The sequence below is a fragment of the Orbicella faveolata genome, unplaced genomic scaffold, assembly GCF_042242905.1.
Source record: "Orbicella faveolata isolate gen_17 unplaced genomic scaffold, um_ofav_v1 contig_34, whole genome shotgun sequence".
In the NCBI taxonomy this organism is placed as follows: domain Eukaryota; kingdom Metazoa; phylum Cnidaria; class Anthozoa; order Scleractinia; family Merulinidae; genus Orbicella; species Orbicella faveolata.
In genome coordinates, this window is record NW_028301563.1 from 29,570,819 (window position 1) to 29,597,500 (window position 26,682).

General features: G+C 39.4%; 2 protein-coding genes across 3 annotated transcripts; one reads left to right on the top strand and one right to left on the bottom strand.

The window, feature by feature from the left end:
- Positions 1–1,080: 1,080 nt before the first annotated feature.
- Positions 1,081–4,428, bottom strand: LOC149105699 (uncharacterized). 2 transcript variants are annotated; one of them, XM_089271193.1, is made up of 4 exons: positions 3,948–4,428; positions 3,379–3,505; positions 2,191–2,324; positions 1,081–2,127 (listed from the first exon to the last, which is right to left on the bottom strand). In XM_089271193.1, exons 1-4 carry the CDS (start codon positions 4,284–4,286, stop codon positions 1,477–1,479), a joined length of 1,251 nt encoding a protein of 416 aa, XP_089127319.1. In that variant the 5' UTR covers positions 4,287–4,428; the 3' UTR covers positions 1,081–1,476. The 2 variants fall into 2 exon arrangements, with proteins under 2 accessions (XP_089127319.1, XP_089127318.1); XM_089271192.1 differs by having other exon boundaries at positions 2,233–2,324; positions 3,948–4,427.
- Positions 4,429–9,861: 5,433 nt separating this feature from the next.
- LOC149105700 (uncharacterized) lies at positions 9,862–23,385 on the top strand. The gene is made up of 4 exons (XM_089271189.1): positions 9,862–11,320; positions 12,143–12,269; positions 21,532–21,623; positions 21,730–23,385. Exons 1-4 carry the CDS (start codon positions 10,982–10,984, stop codon positions 22,387–22,389), a joined length of 1,218 nt encoding a protein of 405 aa, XP_089127315.1. The 5' UTR covers positions 9,862–10,981; the 3' UTR covers positions 22,390–23,385.
- The last annotated feature ends 3,297 nt before the right edge of the window (positions 23,386–26,682 follow it).

Genomic DNA, 26,682 nt, shown 5'->3' on the forward strand with positions numbered 1-26,682 from the left:
TAAAAATGTGGCACCTGTTTGAAACTGCTGAACTACATGAATAGAAAGTATAAATGTCCCTTAATTTAAAGCAATAATAAAATTTGTCTGCTCACTAGGTTTTGAAAACTAACGACCGCTTAAAGTTCAGGAAATTTTGAAAATATTCCACGTAAATCTCTTACCTGGCTTCAAGATTAAAGTTTTGGTCTTTTGTAGCGATCCTTGAAACCTGTAGGTAGCATTAAAACTGCCAGCTCTTCCTTCCAGCTGTAGGTTTGTATATAAAGTACATTTATACGTTCCTCATCTGTATCGAGCGTCACGGTCACTTATTATATCGCTAGCTCCGTGAGCGGAATCAAATCCTGCGCTGTTATTGGCTACCCGAGCGGGCAAGATGGAGCTATCTTGCCCGCTCGGGACTACCCGCCGTGTGCTGGAAAAAAAATATTTCCCGAAAGCCATAAAATAAATCATTTATTGACCAATCTTGTTCGATCAAGATGGCTGGATATTGGCCTCGTTCTTTTTATGCAAGTTTATGGACCTCGACTCCGTCTCGGTCCATAAACACGCAAAAAAAGAACTTGGCCAATATCCAGCCATCTTGACCTCACACTTGGTCAATAACCCATACATACTTCGATGTTCTTTGTATTACTGACTATTGTTTTCCTCAAAGGCGGTTTAATCATATGTAGAGTCCTCTCGAAAGGTTTGTAGGAGCACTCTTTTAGACAACTCTCGGCACACAGCACATAGAACCCAGAATATCAGTGGCCTTTATCGCTCTTATTGGACACAAACATTCAATTGACGTCTTTATATTCTTCGCCTTCACGATCGAGATTAGCAAAAGTAAAAGTATACAAGCGTTTTAGCTTTGTAGTGTCATTTTATGGCAAGGCCGTAGATGTGGTCGCTGCACTACGAGTGGTAAAAGGTCTTGTGGGGAAAAAAGAGATACCATGACTGAGCTCCTTTATTTTATGAGATAAATTTTGTTTTCTACGGCACGTCGAAGGCCCACCGGCATATTCAAGCTGCTAAATCGTTTTACTTCTGTTAAAAGTAAATGAGTAAGGAAATACATGTCTGTACGCTTCGACTTCAAGAGTTTATTATTAATATAGTTCTTTTACAGAACATGTGATTCTCAAGATCACATCAAGTTATAATGCCAATTACACAGGACAACAAACTTATCATAATAACTTCACGGTTAAGATATCGATTTTTATTAACCAGCTTATTCGGAATTAAATGTAAAGACTGATTGTAATCAGAAATTATAATTAAGCTAATCTGGGTATTGAATTATATTACACGGATTTTACGAAGATTCCTTAGAATTTTGATTTACAATTCCCATCAGATCCTGCGCCGCGTTCATTTATTTTAAACCGTTACTTTTTTGTTTATTTTGTGCTAATAGTACCACTGTGATTTCTTAAAGAAGCTTTAATAAAGATGTCGCTTAAGGTCAATCGCATTTTAGTGGATCCAAAGATTCAATGCGTATGCCTGAGATGGCTTTGTTGTCAAGTTAGCATTATAACCAAAATCATCTTCAGTTTCCCCTTGCCCAACGAAAGAAGCACCGTCCATTTCTGTTATTCCAATCCCATGATCAGCACCTAAGTAACTACTTCCTCCTCCACCAATCATCATCACTGATCCATCACCACCATAGTCACACCAGAAGCCGATGTTGTTGGCCCTTTGGATGTCTCCACTGCACTCAGCCTGTTGAAACCCGTCTGTTGACTTGTACTGACCGCCATATTGAACCGTGCAGCTTCCCAGGCACTGGTCACTGGCCCAAACTTTGCCATCAGTAAAGTCGCCATAACTTGTGATTTTTGATCGGAATGTTTGTCCAGCCAAACAGTTACCTGTGGTCTGTAACAGAGGAGTGTGACTGGGGTCATCACTGCGCGTGATCTTAAACTCTCTGCCGCTGACCAACCAAAATGCGGTAGAGATCATGTCAGCGTTTATCGACGGACTAGTTGTGTTTCCAAGGGCATGTTGCTTGAAGTACCAGAAGCGTCCGGAGTTAAACATCCACTTTCTCATGTCACTATTTGAGAATCGGGCAATCAGAGTCCATCCTTTGTCATCATCTATCATGTGACAGTACACCTAATGAGCGAGTAGCGAGTTTAGTATTCCCTATAAATTATCCGTTAAAAAATTATGCTTTGCGTTCGTCAAGTTAGCCAAAGATGTCTTTTCCATTTTGCTTACATTGAATGACACGCTCCCATTTGTTAGCAAGTATTGTCCATTTGGTAACGTCTCGCCAGCTTTCTTTTGAGTCTCGTCGCATGAAAAAGCATCTCAAAGATAATGAAAAACGGAATGGTTTGACAGTCATATTAACGGCATGTTGATTTGACAGTTTACACAAGAAGTATGTAAATTTTATTCGTCAGGAAAAAGAAAATAACAGGCGACAAAAATTGATCACACTATGTCTGTTTGATGTGGAGCTGGGCAATTAGCGGAAAAAAAAAAAAAAAAACTTACACAAGAAAAAGCCACAGATGAAAATCGCACAGAAGCAGCTGCGAGAAGGAAATGTGACTGAAATTAAAGCTGAACAACAATTATACTCAAAGAAATCTCCTCTGTCCGTCCAAAACGTAATTCTTGAGCCGCAGACAATTAACAATTATTGGACGATTTTGAGCAAAATATCGTAATTTATCAGTGGCGAGTAGATCAATTATTTCGCGATGCCGAAGTGTCTGATCTGCGAGACACTGGCAAATCATGATATTTTGAGATATCCGATAATTTGTGATATTCATATTTAAATTACTCTGTGACAGCCAAGTGAAGCAAACTGGCATTTTTCACACAAGAGCTTGGTTGCTATTACGTATGAGCAGAATTTTGAAACAAAACTAATTAGACGGTATTACGCATGAGTAGACTAATCATAGTAGGCAGTTATTTGCAGGTCAAATTGCGGGCTCTCGGCCAATGAAAAGGGAGGAAAAATGCATCGAATAATAATTCAGTTTGCTATGATATCTGATGTTAATATTCGTATGGCAGAATTCGTAACGATATCAAAAACTAGTGCTTGTCCACATGGACATAGCATGTTGTAACTCTGTCTCACTGCAGTCAATTCTGACATCTTTTATTGTAAGCACTCCGTGCTTTGCATAAATAAGTATTTTTACTGCCGTTATATTTTACTCGTGCCAGTAAACGGGCCCTGAATTTAAATGAAGTAAGTGCGTAAAATAAAATACAGCAGATGTATATATGATTTGCGTCTGTAGAAAAAAAGTTGAAGGTGGTCAACTTTTTCCACACACACGAGCTGCCCATACATTTATTTAATAATACAACACTGCAGGTCTCGAAACGTTTTCTTACCAAGTTTGGCTTCACAGTTTTTCCCAATCCAAGGCGCTTTGCATGAACATGAAAATGTTTGTTTCTTGTCGTCTGCTACACAAGAACCACCGTTGAGGCAACCAAGAGATGTGGGATTTTGACAACCCTGATCACACATGTAAAGCGTTTGAATTAGAATTAAGATAGTTCATAAAAGAGAAAATATATCCAGTAAACAAAATTCTTAGGCGATTGGCAGGAAGTTGGTTTTATGATGGACAGTGTCTATTAATTTATGCCTTGACGGCTTTTTGTTCCCGTGTCCCATCTTGTTGCAAAGTTCCTCTTTTTCACTCTCACATACATGTATGCAAAGATCTGAATAACGTATTACGAACTATTTCTGAAAAGTTTTGTTTTTGGAACAAAGGAGCTAGTTAATTTTCCGGTGACCCTTTCACTCGTTCCTACACTGATCAAAATTACAATATTTATGTCTCCATAAATTATGAGGTTAATATTTGGGTTCAAACGAAACGCAAATTGCTTTTCGAACCCAGGAGACTAAACTTTGTTGAGACTTCTTGAAACAATAAATTGGTGATTACCGTTATGAGCAGAAAAAAAGTCACTCCTTGTTTATTATAAAACTTGGTGTTTTCGTCAATGGCCCCATGTTTGTTCAGTTCGCAAGTCCCTTTGGTGTTCTTCATGGATGACACCTTGAAATTGGTTGAAGTACACCAAGAATTTCTCAGACAAGAATGGCTGCATGATGTCAGGCTGGGAGACTCAAACCTTTTGACAACATGTCCCTGAAGCTGCTTATTTTGCCGTGTCGTGAAGAATACTGAACGAGAAAGCTTGGAGTCTTCTTCAGCAGCGTAAACAATGACATTTACCATTCCCTGAAAAAGGACAAAGAACAAAACGCTTTTAGCGTCCATTACCTTTTAGCAGAATTCGGCACGGAGTGGAAAAATGAACTGTTCAAATACTCGACTTTGCAAGTTTATTTCAAGGAGTGGTTTTGCTGCCGTGTTTTAATTGTGGTGAGGAAGACTCAACGATTGGCTTATTCTTGCAGATTTAATTATTGGGTCCAGGTAATTGATTGATGTTCTGTGGCTGTAAATTAAAAAATGCTTTGTCCATTTTGAGTTGTGTTTTTTTTTCCTTTCCAAATCTTGGGATAATTATTTTTTCCCAGACAGTCTTTTGCAGCTTGTGATGTGATGTGGTTCGTCTGATTAACTTCAAGAACGACACCAGCAGATGCTTAATATTTACAAAACGGGAACGAAACGAAAGAGCAATTAGTAAAGCTGTATAGATCTTTTCACAGCTTTGGAAGTCATCTTGACTTGCAAGCAACACATGTTAGTAATTACAGTGTTTGTGTGGGAATCCTATGGCAAATAATTTTCTTCAAAGTCGAATTATGAACAACTGATTAATAGCAAAGTTAATACTAAACAGGATTTTATTGACCAAATTTAAAGGATTTAGCTGTGCTAGAAAGCGTCTAGTCGCGTTTTTAATTAATCTTCCATTGATTTGGCGATAGTTTTTCCGTGAACTTGTTCGCAGCTTATAAGTTCTTGCAACTTCGCGGTTTCAAATCAGTATCATAGTTCATTATCCTAGAAGCCAGGAAGAGTTGCCAGATTTAGCGTCTAATTCTTACTTTATTAGCATTATTCTGTTCCTGCGCGCTCGAGGCCTTAACTACTCTACAATCGTTTTGCGCCAAGTTGTTAGAAAAAAAAAATTTCTGTTTTTGTCTATCGGGTTTAATATAGAAGCACAAGTTGAAGCTTGGAACAAAGAGAACTGTTTCGCTTTATTTCAGTAGAGTAAAATTTCAAAAGGCTTAGAAAGACGTTTGTCAAAATTGGAATCTGCTTTTGCAAGGTTCTCTTTTTTCCTTGTTATTGGCCGTGGCACAAGAATACTGTTTCACCGTGGGCTTGACTTTAGTCTTTGGATTTATGGTTGGTAATATAATGGCGTGAGCCGGTCCTCAGTGTCACGTGAAATTGTCACCTCTGGAGATGAAATGGTCTGTCCAGGGCCACCCTTAAATAAGACGAGCTACGCCTGTTAATCAAGTTCGCTCAGTATTTTCGTCCGCCATATTGAATACTCTAAGTTTAAGACATTTTCCGCTGGCCGACATACCTGACAGTATAAATTCTGAATTAAGTGCGACACAAGTTCGACGTATGAATCCACAATCGCATTCCTGCTACACTTAACTGAATTGAATTCGACACGGCAGAAATGCGACGTATGAACTGGGCCTGAGTTTGTTTGGTAATTTTACTGTGAACCGCCTGGTCGACGATGACAGTTCTGTTGGCGACCGAGATCAAGCTGCGACAAATCACAGTGTTCGTTGTCGTAAGAAAGATTCTCCTTGTGTATGACCGGAGCCTCTAAAGTTAGAATTAGGCAATAAGCGTACACCCAAGGCGGTAAAAACTGTACTCTCCTGACGTCAGATGCTCACAGGAAAGACATTTTGAAATGTATGTCTTTTTACTGGGGGAGGAGCTAGTGGGGCCAAATTGAATATTCACGAAAAGACAGAAACAGATTTTAAATGCTATAAAACATAAGATATCATGAGCAATGAAATACTTGAGAAATTATTTTGCCGGTAAACTTTAAATTTTGCGCCAAAACTTGGTCTTCGGAGTTCGGCAACTCGCTCACCAGGTGTCGTTAGGTAGGATAATAGTTGTGCGTCCCACCCAGTGAGAGCTATTCATGGAAGGACATTGTTCGTTCGGCCGGAGAACTTATTGGTGTACAAGTCACAGATTGCGATATTTTGCCAGTATTTTCTTTGCAACTGTGTATTAAGCGTCTAGAGTAAATAAAGCAGTGCGTTGTTGTTGTGCCATTCCTTGATCTTAATCTTTGTTAAATTAAATGCAAAATTCTTTAGTTAGCTAGGCACACCTTGGCCTTGTCTTGATTTATGTTAATTACGAAGAAAAGAAGTGACCGGAGGGCGCTCGTACTGTGGGCGCAGTCACTGTATCTAAGGATACTGGTAAGCGAACATGGCGTTATTATTTGTTTATTTTTCTTATTCTCGTTACTTACATCAGTTTAATAATGTACAGATATTGTTAGAAGTCATAACAAGTGAAAACTGGGTTTATTATTGCTAAGATCAACTTCAAAATTCCTCTTATCAGAGCTTTTAATTTCGTCACTCCTCTACTTGGAGGAAGTTGTGTCTAAATCAGTAGACATCTTTTTCCAGATTATCAGGCTCGTAATTTTCCTAGCCCCTGCTTAGCACAACACAAGTAACAGAAAATATCAAGAGGCGCAACACTGCGGTCGATGAAAGGGTTTATTCGCTGGATCCTGTAATGTCAATAAGACTGAGTGAAGTCCAATTACGACTTACGACTTGGGACTTTCGGCCAACCACGACGGCGACGCCAAAGAGAAGGTTACCAAACAAAAGGTTTAATTAGCAGGACAATGTTTCTGCACGTGCGTTTTGAATATTGGTACATTTCTTACCCGTCATCAGCTAAATAACAACGTGAAATGACCAAGTTCCACGTATTTTGGAGAACCTGAACTGCAATGGCTTATTTGATCTTCTTTTGGAACTGAGCCCTATCAAAAATATATTTATTCTGAGCAACTTTTCAGACTGCCAAGCATACTGAACAATTCTACACAGTGGCGACATTCAAAAGTAAAATATAAATCAATTTTTTACAAGAATTCGAAGTTGGCGTCACCGTCGTCATTAGGCAGCTTAAGCAAGCCACTACGACGACGGCAACGAGAACGTCACAAAACAAAAGGTTGATGAGCAAAACAATAGCTGTGCACGTGCGTTATAAATCTTTGCACATTTCTTTGCCGGCGTCCTCTGCAAAACAGCAACGTGAAATGACCAAGTTCTGCGTCGTCCACTGAACGTGGACGACGACAGCTTATTTTTCGTATTTCCATTTGGAATTGAATGCTCTCATTGCATATTTAGCCTGCGCACGTTTTTAGAGCCATTGGCGTACCGACAAGTTCTCGAAAATCGCGAATTTCGCGGGTAAAATGTAAATTCTTTTTTTAATAGGCGTCGTCCTCGGCGTCATCGTCGTCACTGCTTAAGCTCCCTATTGCTAAAGCTCGTTAATTATTGCACGGCACGATAGCGCCATTACAGAGCAAGATATACAGTGAAACCTGTATTAAGCGGACACCCTCTATTAAGTGGACACCAGCTGAAGTCCCAAAATTTTCTTCCTACATTTACTGTAAAATAAACCTGCATTCAGCTGACACCTCTGTTAAGCGCAATACAAATAATAAATGTTATGTTATGTTATGTTGTTAAGCGGACGCGAACACCAATATTAAGCCATTTTGTTGCACAAAATCTGCAATAAGCGGAAATTTTCCTGTGAGCAGTGTTTGATCACACACTGTGTTAAACTGTGTTACCAAAGAGTTAATAATTAACTGATATTATATGGCTCTGTCTCACAAGGACTGGAAACTACCAAATTCACGAATTTGATTTTTGATTTTTGATTTTATTTTATTCCTCCAATTCCTAGCTAATACATAGATATGTAAATCTAACGTAAAGAAAGTAAATAGTAACCGATAGTGCTTTGTAAGGAAGAAAAAAAAACGCAAAAAACAGAAATTACATCACTTAAATTGATCTTGACAGTCTATTGTGTAAAATCAACAATCATTTACCTGCTGTCTACGATTGGTTGTGCAGTAATAAATTGACCCTAAATTTGACAAAACTAAGTTTCTTAGTTTGATTGGTTGAAATCGATATTGAAAGCGGTCTGGATTTTCCCATCTAGACCGGCATCTAGAGCGGTAATGTTTTGCAGTGAAAACGTTACAAACTAAAATGGAAAATCATTGACTATTTTCATGTAACAATATTTATTTATGGAAGTGCCAAAAAGCATGATAAGAAAAAAGAGTAAAGAGGACGAGCAAACTTTGGCAAAAGGTCGTGTGTACAGACCTCACTGCGTTCGGTCTGTACACACGACCTCGGTCAAGATTCTCCCATACAGACCTCCTGCTTGGTTAATAATTAGCTCTTATTAACCGAGCTAAGGCGGTCTGTATAGGAGAATCTTGACCGAGGTCGCGAGTACAGACCTCACTGCGTTCGGTCTCAGTGTACACACGACCTCGGTCAAGATTCTCCCATACAGACCTCCTGCTTGGTTAATAATTAGCTCTTATTAACCGAGCTAAGGCGGTCTGTATAGGAGAATCTTGACCGAGGTCGCGAGTACAGACCTCACTGCGTTCGGTCTCAGTGTACACACGACCTCGGTCAAGATTCTCCCATACAGACCGACTTAGCTCGGTTAATAAGATGTTTATTATATGGCAAAGAAGAAAACTTTAATTCTTTTAATGTAACTGGTTTGCTGACATTTTGCTCGCGAACGGCGATGAGCTTAACTTAAACCTGCCGAAATTTGCTCGTCCTCTTTACTTTTTTTTAGTCATCAGGCTTTTTGGCACTTCCATAAATGATTGAGAAGAAGATAAAGAAAATGGTGGACATTTTTGTATTTTAGTTCGCTACTTTGTCAACGCAAAATGAAACCGGTCTAGATGGCGGTCTAGGCGGGAAAATCTAGACCGCGGTCAATATCGATTTCAGCCAATAAAATGGTGAATTCGGTAGTTCCCAGTCCTTGTGAGACACAGCCATATAATAAGAGCTAACTGATTGTACAACATATTAAAACCTGTTTTGAACAGACACCCTGTATTAAGCGGACACTATTGAGGGTCCCAATCGGGTGTCCGCTTAATACAGGTTTCATTGTAAAAACTACGGGGCACGTCTCTTTCAATATGTAATGGTAATAGGACGGAGTGGATTCCGATTCGTTCTGTAATAATACGAGTGATAACAAAATCGGACGACCGCGCAATTTTTCTTGCGAGACACAGCGCGTAATCCCAAGCGGGCAAGATAGCGCCATCTTGCCCGCTCGGGTAGCCAATTACAGCGCATGATTTGGTTCATCTCGCCCGCTCAGGCCAGCTCACGTAGTTAGCCATATATTATAATAAGGTCTAGATAGCAGCAGACATGTAAAGATTTTAAGGAAAACGACCACTTTTTTAAGTTTAAAAAACATGTTTCGACAGAACTTCTGTCATCTTCAGTTGAATGAATGATTACAAAGCAAGTTGAATAATAAGTAGGCAAAAATGCTAATTAAGACAAATAGTAACAACAGAACGTGAAAAGGTGTAAATTAAAAGGATAATTTTAGATTTACATGGTGTAATTGCTGATTGAGGCAAGGTAGTTCTTTTTGAATATGGATAGCCTCCTTTATCTTGAGTTGAAAGTTGGTAGTGGCGTGATCTAAAATATGAAAGCAGTCTATTGAACACAATGAGCGACAACGTTCAGAATTCTGAAGATGTTTGAAGATGTGAGAGGCCCTATCAACGGCTAAGTGCTCACGTACGCGTGTGGAAAAATGTCGGGAGGTTTCGCCGACATAACAGGCATTACAGCCCGCACATGTAAACTTATAAACTACACGTGAACGAAGCCCGCCGGGGATAGGGTCTTTCACACCAAAAAGGTTACCTATCTTAAAGGAAGAAAAAACTAATTTGATGTCTAAATCATTACAATAGCAATCATTGTCCCCGGGGCTACCCACTTACCACCTCGCCCACGTTTTACTTTAAGCTGCCGTACATAGGCCATTTTTCTGTCATCACTCAGAAGAAGATTCGGCACTTAATCAAACGCTATTGTAATGATTTAGACATCAAATTAGTTTTTTCTTCCTTTAAGATAGGTAACCTTTTTGGTGTGAAAGACCCTATCCCCGGCGGGCTTCGTTCACGTGTAGTTTATAAGTTTACATGTGCGGGCTGTAATGCCTGTTATGTCGGCGAAACCTCCCGACATTTTTCCACACGCGTACGTGAGCACTTAGCCGTTGATAGGGCTTCTCACATCTTCAAACATCTTCAGAATTCTGAACGTTGTCGCTCATTGTGTTCAATAGACTGCTTTCATATTTTAGATCACGCCACTACCAGCTTTCAACTCAAGATAAAGGAGGCTATCCATATTCAAAAAGAACTACCTTGCCTCAATCAGCAATTACACCATGTAAATCTAAAATTATCCTTTTAATTTACACCTTTTCACGTTCTGTTGTTACTATTTGTCTTAATTAGCATTTTTGCCTACTTATTATTCAACTTGCTTTGTAATCATTCATTCAACTGAAGATGACAGAAGTTCTGTCGAAACATGTTTTTTAAACTTAAAAAAGTGGTCGTTTTCCTTAAAATCTTTATATTATAATAAGTTCTCCACAACCGCTTTCCCAAAGCTTGTAATTTATAAACAGGCTGATCTCCCATAGCAACACCCTATCTCCACTTTGTTTACGGACAACCAATCACTCACTTCCAAGTATTATATGTACAAGAATAAACCAATCGTCGCGTATTTAACTTCACCACACAATTAAAACAGCGCAGCAAAACCACTCCTTGAAATAAACTTGCAAAGTCAAGCCTCTGAACAGTTTACTTTTCCATTCAGTACCGAATTCTGTTTAATTTAAAGGTAATGGATGCTAAAAGCATTTTGTTCCTTGTCCTGTTTCAAGGAATGGTGAATGTCATTGTTTACGCTGCTGAAGAAGACCACAAACTTTCTCGTTCAGTATTCTTCACGACGCGGCAAAATAAGCAGCTTCAGGGACATGTTGTCAAAAGGTTTGAGTCTCCCAGCCTGACCTCATGCAGCCATTCTTGCCTGACAAATTCCTGGTGTACCTCAACCAATTTCAAGATGCCATCCAAGAAGACCGCCAAAGGAACTTGCGAACTGAACAAGCATGGCACCATTGACGAAAACACCAAGTTTCATGATCAACAAGGAGTCACTTTTTCTTTGTTTTTAAAGGTAATTAGCAATTAGCAATTATCGTAGAATTCCGAAAGTAATGGCCCCTCCGAAAATAACGGCTCCCCGATAGCAACGTTAACTTTTTCTCTTCCTATTGAACCCTCAAAGTAACGATCCCCCGAAAATAGCGCCCACCCGAAAGTACGTAGCGGCTCTTTGAAGAAGTCACTAAAGGAGAAAGTCTCTGTTCTCAACCGCGGGTCATGCAGAAGGAACAGCCTGACTGTAGGACTGAACATTGACTTGAAGTGTTATTTGTGAATTTATCTCGAACTTGACTCAATTTTTCTTCAAACTATGCTTTATAAGGTTAAAGCTGCATTTGCCTAGCAGTAGAATCAAATGATTTACTGTAGGATATATAATATCAGTTGCATTGCGGTATAATGGGAACATTATACTTTGGATTCGCCCTCAGTACCAACCGGTTTAGGCCCTTTTTTTGTTTATACGGCTGCTTTGTTTAAATGACGATAAAAATCTTTGATCAAAGTATTAAATGTCGGAAGAAACACACTAATATTTTCCAAGGCTGGAACTGGCATCAATGAACGGCTGAAATTGCGTCTTTTTTTATCCCAAATTGGATCACTGGAATATTATTCAGCACACTATAGTCGTCGAAATAAACCTCTCTTTATACAGTTACGTTAGCAATTTTTGTACGTTAGCGAGGGCAAACAGCGAAGCTTGCACCAATTCTTTGCTTACTGAATGAAAATTGTTTTAGCATGTATATTCTTCCTCACTCAACTTTAAGCTGTCTGTTTTTTTGTTTTTTTTTTCTTTCTAATTCAAACGCTTTACATGTTTTAACAGGGTTGTCAAAATCCCACATCTCTTGGTTGCCTCAACGGTGGTTCTTGTGTAGCAGACGACAACAAAGAAACATTTTCATGTTTGTGTAAAGCGCCTTGGATTGGGAAAAACTGTGAAGCCAAACTTGGTAAGAAAATGTTTCAAGAACTGCAATGATGTATTTTTAAATGAACTTATATTTGTACACCACATCCTGTCAAATGATTTCCACATCTAGTTAGTCTCTCTAAAATAAGACGCCGTTTACGTTCCGAAAAGAGATCGATAGTGTTGTATGGAACCACTACGGTTTTAATTTGCATGTTCGTAACACTATAATCAGGTAGACTGTTGACGCTATCGATGGTCTTTAACATGGGATTCCACTGTGGCATTATCTAACAAGCGGTCAACGAGAAGTTAAGTGACTACTAGGTGTGTAAAATGATATAAAAGAGTAAAATATTTGGGCAGCGAAAAAAGTTGAGCCACAACTTTTCCACAAACGCAAATTAATCAGTCGTACATCTCTTTTATTCTATGTCATTTTAATAAGCGAAAACTAATTAATACATTTCACAACGAATATTAACGCCAGAAAAAACGAAATTTCGATGTCACCTTGACATCACTTATCAAGGAATAATAAAGGCAACGGTAAGTTATAAGTTAAACAATAATTGATCAGGATGAAAATTTGGAGCGCGCTGCGGGTGCTAATTACAAAACATTGACAAATGTCAAACAAATTTAAGACTTTGGCACGAATAGAGGCTAATTAGTTATTCAGTTCAGGTTTTGGTCTACAAATAAACAACCTCTGGTAGATCAGAAAATGCAGATTTCCTTTGCTTCTCTTTAGGACTGAAAATTTGCCGCAAAGTTCAGTGATCTCGGCGCGCGTTATACTTTTCTTGTAAATACTTCCCAATGGCAGATGACTTGTGCTGTTTAAGGCGTTCATGTAGATGGCGGCGATGTATATGATATATTCTGTATTAAAAGGAAACGGGAGCTGAACACCCAGCCGAACTCTATTCATGCAAAAGTCTTTGACATTTCTCTTTGTTTTTAATTGGCACCCGTATGACGCTTAATGTTTATTCTGATCCTAACTCACGCGTAAACCTGTCATGATCACATCTCTTCTGTACATATACCAACAAAACTTAACACTCTTTTTATTTGTAACTAGATAATAATGTCAGATGAAGATGACATCTAAAGGTTTTCTTTTTTTCTTATTTTACCACTAAAATTCAGGCGCCGTTTATCGACAGGCGTCTTAACTTGCAATGTAGGATATTAGAGTTGCAAGAATGAGACAGAGTTAGAAAAAGCTGTGGAATGGGGGGGGGGGAGAACAGGGGGGTCAGAACCTCCGCCTCCCGTACCCTGCTCTCCCGCTTCCCGTACCTTTATCTCCCGCCTCCCGCCCTTTTCCGTGCTGCTCCCGTCCCCTGTAAATTGGTAGAGTCAAAACACATCCTAGTCATTTAGCTTCGCAATTCTTAAGCATTTTCTTTGTTTTTAAATAATTTAACAAGATTACCACTGCCATATGTTTCAATTCAATGAAGTTTTGACCTACTTGTTTATCTTCTTTGAGTTTCTCCATTTCAGTCCCTTTTCACAGGCTCTTCAGACTTGTTTCTGAAATACGTTTTCAGTGACAACGGTCTCAAAAGTTAATTCTAAATTGTCTCGTGTTCTGATAAACTATGCCCATTTCCAGTAACCAGTCCGGCATTTATTGGGATCAGACAATTAAATCACGGAAGTAGGATTTGACGAAATTGCAGCCAAACGTCCTAGGCGGATTTCAGATATGCGTATTTATTATTCGGGAAATCTAAAAGAAGTCTTCCATGTGCCTAGGTGCGTATCAAGAAATGGTCTATTGTTCCGGCTCAACATCACACGTTCAGCAAAAATGAATAGCCCTTTGTTCTTGGTAACCCTGAGGGACTTCGTCCGAAGCCAAACCAAAATCGTCGCCGTTGTTCGGAAAACTTTCGGCAGAACAATTAAGCTGCACTTGGGGGTGGGCAGCGTAATTTTTTCTCTCGTAAAGTCAATTCTCACCGGTGTACCCCAAGGCAAATTGACCGCCGCTGTGCGCATCGAGGTGATCACAATTCAAAAACTAATTATCCACATGTGTCGCATTCGGACCACGTCTCTCTAAATACAACCCCCGGTTTAAATCCCTTTTTATTCTAATTCCGACTCGTTTTAATAGGTATGCTGCTGAAAACATTCTTTGTCTGTCATTCGTGCGGCGTTACAACTTTTCTGCTTTTTATTAAGTCGACCGCGCGGTGGTTAGAGTGAAGAATGCGTGACTGAAATTCTGTTTTTGCGCGTATAAATCTTTCTCTGAAACCTGGCAATCGTCATGGAAGTTATTCGTTTTCAATTTTTTGAGTGTTCGCGGAGCGTCCAGATTAATTTTGACTCAACTGTTTTCAGTCGAGCGCGCGGCACTTTATAAACGAGTTGTGACTTTTTAGTTGTGAAAGAGCGCCGTTGTTTTCAATCAAGCTCGCAGCAAACGAAGGTGTGATCTTTTCTTTAGAACAACTATCAGTCTGGAAATGAAATAAGGTATCGAAGAGTTTTAACTTTTTAGCAGAGCGCACACATTTTAAAACGTGTTAGCAAATATCGCAATGAATAATCCTCAAGCAGGTTATAATCTAGTGTATTTTGTCGTATGGTAATTTACGGCGTTCTTTTTTGGCTTTAAAGCAAACTGTTTTCAATGATCTGATCGTTATTATCAACTGAGCTTTGTCGAAGTTACATCTCCCTGAGCGAAAATGTCGAAATACTACAAAGTGTCAAAAATTTTGGCTGTAAGGTCCGTTGACGGCCGAAAAGAATACCGAGTGAGATGGAGCGGTTTCGGAACTGCGGCTGATAGCTGTGGCCGAATGCTCGACTGAAAACAGTCTCTCCTCCTGCTTTTCAATCCGTGGGTCGAACACGGAAACAGCGGGAGCGCGAAGCGAGCAGCTTTGCCGCTCGATTATCGCGCTCGCTATTTTCGCGTTCATCCTACACTGATCTCATGGGTTTTAGCCTGCAATCTAGCCAAATGCGAACTTCACTTTCACTCCCACGCGTGGTGAGTTTATCAGGTTAGAGCAATTTTAAAGCAAAAAGATGCCTTACTTGTCGACAGCTTTTACTTTCACTTTTAAATACATGTGTACAACCGTCACCCTACCAGCCACCCCACCGCAACTATTTGCACCGACAGGATTATACCAATACCATCTCCCCTCGGGAGAATTTGTCTTCCATTCAGTCTTTCCGATCGTTTAAATTTCGCGCTCGTATGGTAATCGGAAATTTCAAAAACTCCCGCGGGCATTTAGAAGCTTATACCGCCATTGTTCAAAATGACCATATAAGACCAATTTTAGGTCTTATAACAATGCCTATTGTTATCAATGTCGAGCCGGTTTTCTTGATACGTGGGCGCACTGGTCTCCTTCTGCTCCAAATGGTCGTTAGACCTGTTAAGTCTCCTTCCTCTTCTGAGTCGGGAGGGATTTCGTGATTTTCTCCAATTTCATCAGATTCCATATCACGTTCTCCTCGGCAGTCTGAAAGGAAATTGCAGAACGTTTCTTCAGCAAGTTGCAAGCAGCTATCAAATAGTCTTACGGCTCCCTTGCCTATTTCACAAAAGATATCACTTTTCTTGCAAGATGTAAGTGCTCCTTCGCCAGCTGTTTCGAAGATAAATGAACTTTCGTCCATGACAACATATTCTGTGCCAAAGATATCATTTTGTTCCATTTCGCTTGAAATGAATATGGATAAAACATTGGATCTTCCTCTAATGGTATATATTCCAGTGTGTGGTAGACGCACGTCATGACCGCTTTCATTTCCATCTTCGCGTTCAGGTACGGCATCTAAGTCACAAATATCACTGTTACCTGCTGCAGATAACTGGTTATGTGTCGTCTGTGTTGGTTTATCGGTTTTCCGTGTAGACCGTGTAGAACTGACTGATTTAAACAGTTCTTGGACTGTCGCTTCAGCTAGGTCATGGCTTGTTTCATCGGCCTCCGTGTCTAAATTGACTGATGTATACATGTAGAACGGAAGAGTACCGGCTTTGTCCTTGGTAAAGGAATTTCGTACGGACTGTTGCCTAATCCCCCGACCAAATTCATTCCTCCAATCGTTCAGGAGTTTGGCGTCCTCTTTGTTTAGGCAAGTAGTTGGTTCTTGTGGGACTTGGAGCAAATCTTCATATTTGACACTATAGTCAGATGGCAACTCATAATGCCATCTCATATTTCACCGGAAGTAGCCCTGTTTTTCAGCCCAATCGCAAATTTTCGTTTGCTCGTTTGCTCAGAAGTCTCAGAAGTGACTGAGAAGACGTTAAATGCAAGTCAAATATATTTTAGGTTCTTGTTTTTGAAAGTATTCTAACGCATCGTTGAATTAAAGAAATATCGCTTCGTATTTCTCTCCCGCTTCCCGCCCTCTTAGAACTCCCGCTTCCCGCCCTTTCCGCACCCGCCTCCCGTACCCCTCCCGCCCCCTATTCTCCCGGGCTAGATAGATAACCTTTATTTTAAAACGATGAGTATTAAAGCTACATGAGCTTGTGGGGTCGTTTGCAATTAACTAATCGCTAAGTAACTAAAAACTAAAGACTAGGGGTATTTACAGAAAAAAACGTTTGAACTTAAGTCAGCGATATATACAATAAGAGATTGTTAGCATAAGTTTTTAAGTATATACAAAGTCATCTTTTCTAAAATTACAAGTGGATGCAGACGTTATCTTAAAGCTGAATTCATTAAAATTAACTAGAGATTTAAGAATGGCTGACTGTTAGGATCGAGAAACGCCGGTCAACGACCCATTTGGCAAATCGCTCATATTTTGCCCAAAGATGCCCTTAGGTGACCTTATTCTAAAAATCATATTATAAGGTTTCAGCGAATTTTTATTTTTCAGAAATTTGCGAAAATTTGAAAGCGCGGTCAAAGTGCGGTTTTTCGTGTAATAAAATGACCGAAATAAGGTGCGAGGACGAAGCGCTGCTAAAGTCTTAAAATAAATTCAATTGACTTCAAACTTCACATAAACGTGGAACAACCACTCTAATTTATTTCTCGTTTTAAACTAATCTCAGATATGTTGATATAGTGGTTTTCCAAACCATTTTAAAAACACCTATGAAGCGTGTGAGAAATAACAGCAAAATATAGGTCATGTTTAACAGCATAAAAATGCATCTGGTACCTCACTTTCCCATTATTTTACTTTACAGCATTAAAATATCATTATTAAACATGTACCATGCCGAGTCTCATGCTCGAACTCGCAGTATTTCCCTTTGAGAAAAACGAAAATCTATGTCAATGTTTTGGGCGCAAATAACACAATAATTATACACGAACAAGAGACAAATCAATTTCAATGGCGAAAGTAAAAGACTATCTATCATTAATTAAAATCCCGTCAATTCACTGCTATCAGTAGAAACACTATGTGCACTACATAAAAACTGTCTTTAGACGTTTTCGATCGAAACATTGCGCGTTAACTTTGCTTAATTTCCTGTCCGCCGTCATGTCTAGTTTGTCAGCGTGTGTATTTTCTTTATGTAAACAACACTGTGAATGGTTGTCATAACGAACGCAAAGAGATTTTCTGGAACCTCGATGTTTTCGATTCTCCAAAACGCTTTCAGTTCGTTAAGACACAATTATGGGTCAACTTGGAATGCTGTTTAGCATTAAGGACGTTAAAGGACTGTAAATTAATCGAGTTGAAATATCTTAAAGCAAATCAAAATCGCGCCCTTACGCTAATTGCTAAACAGCTGATCTCCCTTCAAGTTTAAGAAGTCGAGAGGTTAATCCGGCGATGTATTACCGGTACAGCAACAAAATCAAACCGAGGTCATCAAAAGTGTAAGTTTAAAAGTGTAGTGGCAAGTTGGAAATAAATTTCGCCTATATGAATTGGAAACAAGGAGTGAAACGGTCTGACCCGAAACAAATAAACAAAATATTAATACGACTAATTTAATCCGAAAACGTTACAGAAAACATACCTAAAAGCCGTCGATTTCCCTCAATACCACTCCACATTGCCCTAAAGAGGCCAAGCTTTCTGCTGTAAGAATAAGGGGCCTCATGAATCTGTTTTTATTATATCGGCAACCATGCTGCGTGGCTGATATTCGAGACTCAGTAAAAGTTGTCACACAACCCTACGAGCAGCCCAGTCACGCTTTCACTGCTCTCGCGCAAATGTTCAGCATTTGGCGATTACAAGTTTAATGTAGTGACAGTAGATTGAAATGCGCTTTTTAAAGCTCTCCTATCCAGGAGCAATTATTTCTTGTTCTTGAATGGCTCTTAGTTGTAGCTACAGTCGGGGAAGGGGGGGGGGGGTGTACTCCCGGAATTAATAAGTAGTTCTTTGTGAAAAACTATTTTAAGGAAAGTAAGCTGTTCGCGAGATCTATGTTTTCAGGTGTTCTAGAGTGATTAGTTTGTTAAGGCACTGTTGCGCTGCGCCTGCGCGCAGTGTCGGACAAAAAGTACATTAGATCATCTGTTATACTGCAGAAGAAACCCTTGACCATTAGCATGTTCATAAAGCTAAATGGTATCATTGTAACAGCATCAGTTCATTAGAATAACACAGAGGCCTATTAGGGTAAGGCGTAGGGACAATCTGCAGTCCTTCCACCAGTGGTTCACTATCACTCTTCTCGGTTAAGCTTTGCGAGTTGCCTGACTTAACTCGTGGCTCCCGGCCACGCCCGTCTAGTAGTATGTCACCACCCCAGTATGTGAGTATGTGTCGAAAGAAAACTTGAGATTCTATCAAATACGATTAGCATTACAACCAGACCGATTGCGTGTTGGACAATGCTAAATTATAATGTGCAACAGGCTTTTCCGGTTGAAATGCTTTTCCACCTGTCCACGGTCAATGCAATATGCGCGCCAACAAGTAATTGACTCAGCAGAACTTAACTCAAAATTATTTAGCTTAGTGATCCCTTTGATACTTCGAGAATCATCTGGTGTTTCAGTGTTACCTTTAAGAGCTGAAGACCACCTAATTTTCCACGGCATACAGACATCCGAAATTTCCGGGAGTACACTCCCCCCCCCCCCTCCTCCCCGACTGTAGCTACAACTAAGAGCCATTCAAGAACAAGAAATAATTGCTCCTGGATAGGAGAGCTTTAAAAAGCGCATTTCAATCTACTGTCACTACTTTAAACTTGTAATTGCCAAATGTTGAACATTTGCGCGAGAGCAGTGAAAGCGTGACTGGGCTGCTCGTAGGGTTGTGTGACAACTTTTACTGAGTCTCGAATATCAGCCACGCAGCATGGTTGCCGATAAAAACAGATTCCTAAGGCCTCCTATTCTTACAGCAGAAAGCTTGGCCTCTTTAGGGCAATGTGGAGTGGTATTGAGGGGAATCGACGGCTTTTAGGTATGTTTTCTGTAACGTTTTCGGATTAAATTAGTCGTATTAATATCTAGTTTATTTGTTTCGGATCAGACCGTTTCACTTCTTGTTTCCAATTTATATAGGCGAAATTTATTTCCAACTTGCCACTACACTTTTAAACGTACACTTTTGATGACCTCGGTTTGATTTTGTTGCTGTACCGGTAATACATTACCGGATTAACCTCTCGACTTCTTGAACTAGAACGGAGATCGGCTGTTTAGCAATTAGCGTAAGGGCGCGATTTTGATTTGCTTTAAGATATTTCAACTCGATTAATTTACAGTCCTTTAACGTCCTTAATGCTAAACAGCATTCCAAGTTGACCCATTATTGTGTCTTAACGAACTTAAAGCGTTTTAGAGAATCGAAAACATCGAGGTTCCAGAAAATCTCTTTGCGTTTGTTATGACAACAATTCACCGTGTTGTTTACATAAAGGAAATACACACGCTGACAAACTAGACATGACGGCGGACAGGAAATTAAGCAAAGTTAACGCGCAATGTTTCGATCGAAAACGTCTAAAAACAGCTTTTATGTAGTGGACATTATGTTTCTACTGATAGCAGTTAAATGACGGGATTTTAATTAATTATAGCCTTTTACTTTCGCCATTGAAATTGATTTGTCTCTTGTTCTTGTATAATTATTGTGTTATTTGCGCCCAAAACATTGACATAGATTTTCGTTTTTCTCAAAGGGAAATACTGCGAGTTCGAGCATGAGACTCGGCATGGTACATGTTTAATAATGATATTTTAAGGCTGTAAAGTAAAATAATGGGAAAGTGAGGTACCAGATGCCTTTTTATGCTGTTAAACATGACCTATATTTTGCTGTTATTTTCCACACGCTTCACAGGTGTTTTTAAAATGGTTTGGAAAACCACTATATCAACATATCTGAGATTAGTTTAAAACGAGAAATAAATTAGAGTGGTTGTTCCACGTTTATGTGAAGTTTGAAGTCAATTGAATTTATTTTAAGACTTTAGCAGCGCTTCGTCCTCGCACCTTATTTCGGTCATTTTATTACACGAAAAACCGCACTTTGACCGCGCTTTCAAATTTTCGCAAATTTCTGAAAAATAAAAATTCGCTGAAACCTTATAATATGATTTTTAGAATAAGGTCACCTAAGGGTATCTTTGGGCAAAATATGAGCGATTTGCCAAATGGGTCGTTGACCGGCGTTTCTCGATCCTAACAGTCAGCCATTCTTAAGCTTTAGCCTGAGGTCACGATATGGAACATTTTTTGTCAGGGCACTACAGTTGTTGGTCACTGTATTCCACAGGACTGAGCCTCTGAGCGCGACAGAGTCTTTCATGTAACACGTGTTGAAGCGGGGAACAATTAAAGAAGCGCACGTCCGGGTTGAATAATTTGTGGCCCGTTTCTTAGAAATCACCTGTCTCTCCCTCCCCTTCCCACGGAATAGCACTAGTTCTTTGTTCTTTTTATAAGTTTGCGAATTCTTTATTACCAATAATTAAGCAAACGTAATTGTCTATGGCTAAATAGTGTAATATAAATCCACAACGCCTTCTTAGCAATGCATGGCCATTGGGGCAGAAAACTTTTCGGACCACAATTTCTTTTCAGCTTAAGGTCTCGCTGGAGTGTTTTTTTTTTCCGCTTTTTCGCCATGTTTCTTTCTCATGGCTGATTTTCTTTGATTGCCTTCTGTCGCTTTTCTCTTTTAGAAGAATTATTTTGGTAATTGTTATCCTTTAAAAAATCTAGTGGTCAATTTCTTGTCTGATTTATGTCACCTTCGATTCTTTTTCCTGAAATTTAAGCGCTGCTTGTGGAAACTACAATAATTTCAAAACGAAATGCATATAATAAGGTCATCAAAGCTTTGCGTTTTTCATCATCTTTCAGATGTTTTTTCATGTGACGAGACTCAAAAGAAAGCTGGCGAGACGTTACCAAATGGACAATACTTGCTAACAAATGGGGACGTGTCATTCAAGGTAGGCAAAATGGAGAAGACGTCACTCGCTAACTTAACGAAAGCAAAGCATAGCTTTTTCGCGGATAATTTTTAAGGAATACTAAACTCGCTACTCGAATCATTAGGTATACTGTCATATGACAGATGATGACAAAGGATGGACTCTGGTCGCCCGATTCTCAAACAGTGACGATAAAAACTGGATGAATGACACCGGTCTATGGTGGTATGACCAGCAAGTTGCCATGGGAACAACAACAGACCCGTCGAATAACACTGACATGATTTCACCCGCATTTTGGTTGGTCAGCGGCAGAGAGTTTAAGATCACGCGCAGTGATGACCTCAGTCACACTCCTTTGTTACAGACCACAGGTAACTGTTTGGCTGGACAAACGTTCCGATCAAAAATCACCAGTTATGGCGACTTTAGAAATGGCAAAGTTTGGGCCAGTGACCAGTGCCTGGGAAGCTGCACGGTTCAATATGGCGGTCAGCACAAGTCAACAGACGGTTTTCAGCAGGCTGAGTGCAGTGGAGACATCCAAAGCGCCAACAAAATCGGCTTCTGGTGTGACTGGCAAGCTGGTGATGGATCAGTGATGATGATTGGTGGAGGAGGAGGTTCTTGTTCACGAGCTGATCACGGGATTGGAATAACAGAAACTGACGCTGCTTCTTTTGTGGACAACGTAAGCAAGGAAACTGAATATGACTTTGGTTATGATGCTGCCACAGACTCTGTCCCATCCCAGGCATATTCATTAAATCTGTGGATCCGTTGAATGTTTCAGTTTTAAAAAGCATTCCCTTTAGATTTTTCCTCACAAGATCTTAAACGTTTATTATAGAGTAGCTAGTTTAGCAGATGGACAGTATAGGACTTAAGTTGATTTCCGGGGAACATTCGAGCAATAATGGCAAAAATAAAGATACCAAAAAAAAACCTCATAGCACGATAATGTTTTGATTAAACGTAAGAAGAACTCATTGAAACCTAAGCTCTCAAGCTGACCCCTCGAGAGAAAATTGAACTTGAAGTTATCGTTATTTCAATTAAACGGACGTTTCGCGTTAGTTCAAAACACAATGACACACGCATTAAGCATTCTTACGAGGTTTGACATAAACTTTTTCGAGAACGCTTGAGAATTTAATCGCGAGGTCACTTAGAGAAATTAATTAATTAAAGTGGGATGTTTTAAATAATATTCAGAAAATTACCGTGCTTTGAGTAGCATATTTTTAGTAAATAATTTTTGCACCTATTGCTCCAACTTTGAGCGGAACCCGTCTTAATTTCTTTGGACATATTGCCTTCGCGAATAAATTCCAGCTTGAAACTAAAAGGGATATGCTCGGTTTTGAGTAATCTTCAGTTGATATTTTAGCATTTACATACTATATACTCACTAGTACATACGACAAAGACAGCCAGATTATTCTGTTCTCAATCACAACTCTAACAAAACTCTCCAATCTGACTGGATATCGGCGCGCAGAGAATCAGGATAATAGACCGAAAGGGAGTTGAAAATCACAGAAAATGTAAGAATTGTAGCAAGGAATAAAAATTAGGTTAATACTGTAAAGTTACGTTGCTTTGCCTCTTTTAATAATTACCTTTAGAATTCTGCGCATATTTTAAAAAATAGTAGGCTATTATGCAAGGAATGGCGCAACAAATAACATACCTAATCACACCTTGTGAGCGAGTTGCCGAACACCGGAGACCCAGTTTTGGTGTCAGATTAAAGTTTGATGGCAAAATAATTTCTCAACTAGAGTATTTCATCTTTTATAAAATGTTATGTTTTACGGAATTTGAAATCTCTTCTCGTGAATGGTCAGTTTAAGTCCAAAGAGAAAACTGGCCGCTGTTACATGTCTTTCCTGTGACCATGAGACGTCAGGACAGTGTAGTTTTCCCGCTTGCGCGCGCTGAGCGCTGATTGGCTAATTCTAACTTCAGAAGCTCTGGTCGTACCCAATAATTGTCTTTCTTATTAAAATATGGATCCTGATATGATAACAAATACTAAGATTTGTCACAGCTCGATTGCGGCTACCAACAGATCTGTTATTGTCAGGGTGGTACACGGTAAAATTACCAACTGAAACAGACTAACAAACACAAACCAGAATTACTAAACCAACCAGCGGAGGCAGTTTTCGTCCCAAGTCCTCCCCCTATGGAAACAAATATACGAAGAGCGCAAGGTCAAGCGGGAATAAAAGGAGCGCAAATTCTCCTGGGTGACTGGTAACCAAAGTATGCAAGGATTTATGGCGCGCGGAAAGTCAAGAAATAAAAGGAGACGACAATCAATTAGCCATAATGGTGATTTTTTTTTTTCTCTTTTTTTATTTTTACATTAGACAAAATTCTCCGTCGTTTGTATTTTAAACTTGATTAATAAGCGCAGCTGGTCTGGGATCCAAAGCCTTCAGTGAAACCACAGGCGTTCGAAACTCACGGTTCGAGGAATCGTTCCAATATTAATGATTTATGAACGCGTATCGAGTGAGACGTGACTGCCTTAAGTGCGCGGTGTTATGTTACACATCGGGCCGTTGAGAATTTGAGCGCTCTACAAGGCATTGTATTGAATTTAAAATAACGAAGGATAAAATCGCGCGATGAAATAAAATATTACTTTTTTTGAATAAAATTAAGAAAATATACTCACCTTGCCTGGCTTCTGTTGTCCATCCATACATTAATCATTAATATTTGATCGATTCCTTGAATCGTGAGTTTGGGAAGCCTGTGGTATAAATGCGCCCGACATGAGTTTGGAGCAGTTGTGGAGTTTTAATATTGCGCTGTCCGATTGTAAGTATATGTTTACTTGAGCTAAAATTTAGCAAAAATTTGACGGCTTTGTTTTGCCTTGCAACCATCCTATTTACAAACTGAATGACGTCATCTTTTGTCATTTCCCTAAAATATTCACTGACATTAAGCAGGCATAGCAACTATCGTATTCCTATCTGATTTTCATAATTTTAAGTTCTCTCGCTCCGTCTTCGCTTTGTCAACATTTAACGTCTGTTGGTGGTTTCGTTGAAATTCATTAAACTACCACCATCAAATCTAAAGGAGATTCACTATCACCGGTGTTATTTTAAAGAAAGTTTGAACCGTTAAATTTTAACATTCCGTGTGACTTTGAGTGCACGTTATTAAACCAAACTGGTACGCAACGCAACCTTTTTTGGCCAAAGGTCAAACAGGTTTGAAGCACGTTTAACTGAAGATAATTTTAAAAAAAGATGAAACTTCGGAAAGCATAAATTACAGTCACATCAATATACATTCTGACAAAGAAACTGGTCGTATTTTAAAAATTTATCACTGCCTTTATCACTGTCACCTGGATATCATGGAGCGAGTGACCTGCGCAGTTACGAGCTCTCCGCAACGGGTTTCTCAAAACTTTTAACTTATGCAGGCCGATCTCCCACAGCAACAACCCATCCCCTCATTATTAACGAACAACCAATCAAAAACATCCAAGTATTATATTTGCAAGAATAAACCAATCGTTGCGTCTTTCTATTTCATCACATAATTAAAACAACGCAGTAAAACCACTCCTTGAAAGAAGCTTGCAAAGTCAAGCATTTGAATAGTTTACCTTTCCATTCAGTACTGAATTCTGTTTAAAGGTAATGGACGCTAAAAACGTTTCGTTCCTTGTCCTGTTTCAAGGAATGGTGAATGTCATTGTTTACGCTGCTGAAGAAGACCACAAACTTTCTCGTTCAGTATTCTTCACGACGCGGCAAAATAAGCAGCTTCAGGGACATGTTGTCAAAAGGTTTGAGTCTCCCAGCCTGACATCATGCAGCCATTTTTGCCTGAGAAATTCCTGGTGTACCTCAACCAATTTCAAGATGCCATCCAAGAAGAACGCGAATGGAACTTGCGAACTGAGCAAGCATGGGGCCATTGACGAAAACACCAAGTTTCAATATCAACAAGGGGTGACGTTTTCTTTGCTCTTAAAGGTAAATAGCCATTCGCCACTAGTTTTAATCGGTAACTAAAATTTTTAGGACCGTGGGTGTGGTCAGCAATTTGTTGTTTGATTGAGCTTGACTGTTGACCCTAGAATAAATGACGATAAATATCTTTGCACATGCGAAAAATATCTCTGAATTTTATTCGTAAATTAGGAATTCGACCTAGTAACTGAAAGGGATTTTTTTCAAAATTGTGTGTTTATTCTCAAATGGCGCTCAAGTCAAGTTCTAACCTGTTTTGGATAGCTGAATACTTTGTCTTTCAAGGAAAAATATCGATAAGTTTTGGCTTTCCTATACACGCGGACGCAAATTAAGTTTATAGGTTACTAATTTTAAGCCTTTGCAATCGGCCATTTTGGCGACCGTCGAGGCGAAAATCGTTTTCCTCGATTTTCTCGAATTTAAAGCGCCTCGAGCTCCAAAAACCTACATCACGTTTCATGTCTACCTAAGGGCTATTTGTGGACGAAAAGACAGAAAAATCGATTTTTCGACTTCTGCCGCCAAATTCAAATTTTGCTTGGTTTTTGGTGACATTTGCTCTTAACTCCTAAAATGGCTAAAAATAAGTGTATATTTTTCGACAAACGCGATCTTAACTTTATGTCACGCACCGCCATGACACCGAAATTCGAAATGCGCTGGTTTCTAAACGAAGAACGCTATTGGGCTAGAAATTAAAGTTGCAAACAGATATAGATTTAGTACCACTTATGCCTGATAACGAGAAAACCTTTAGCGGCTCTATAGTTTTGGATTTGAGAATTAAATGACGTCACGTGAACAAATTCTATAATAGCGTCGCGCACAGATGACGTCACGAACGTTTATGCCCCGGTATGACTCAGAGAAAAAAAGCATTCCGAGGGCTGCTTCTTTGAAAGTGACGTATGGAACAAAGGCGCCCGTGAGCGCTTCAGCATGATACTCGGCGATTAATTTCGCAATTCGATGGTCTCTCTAGCTTAAAATGTTAGAGAAAACCCACAACTTCCACCTTGGGATAACAATAACAATAACAATAACAATGACAATGACAATGACAA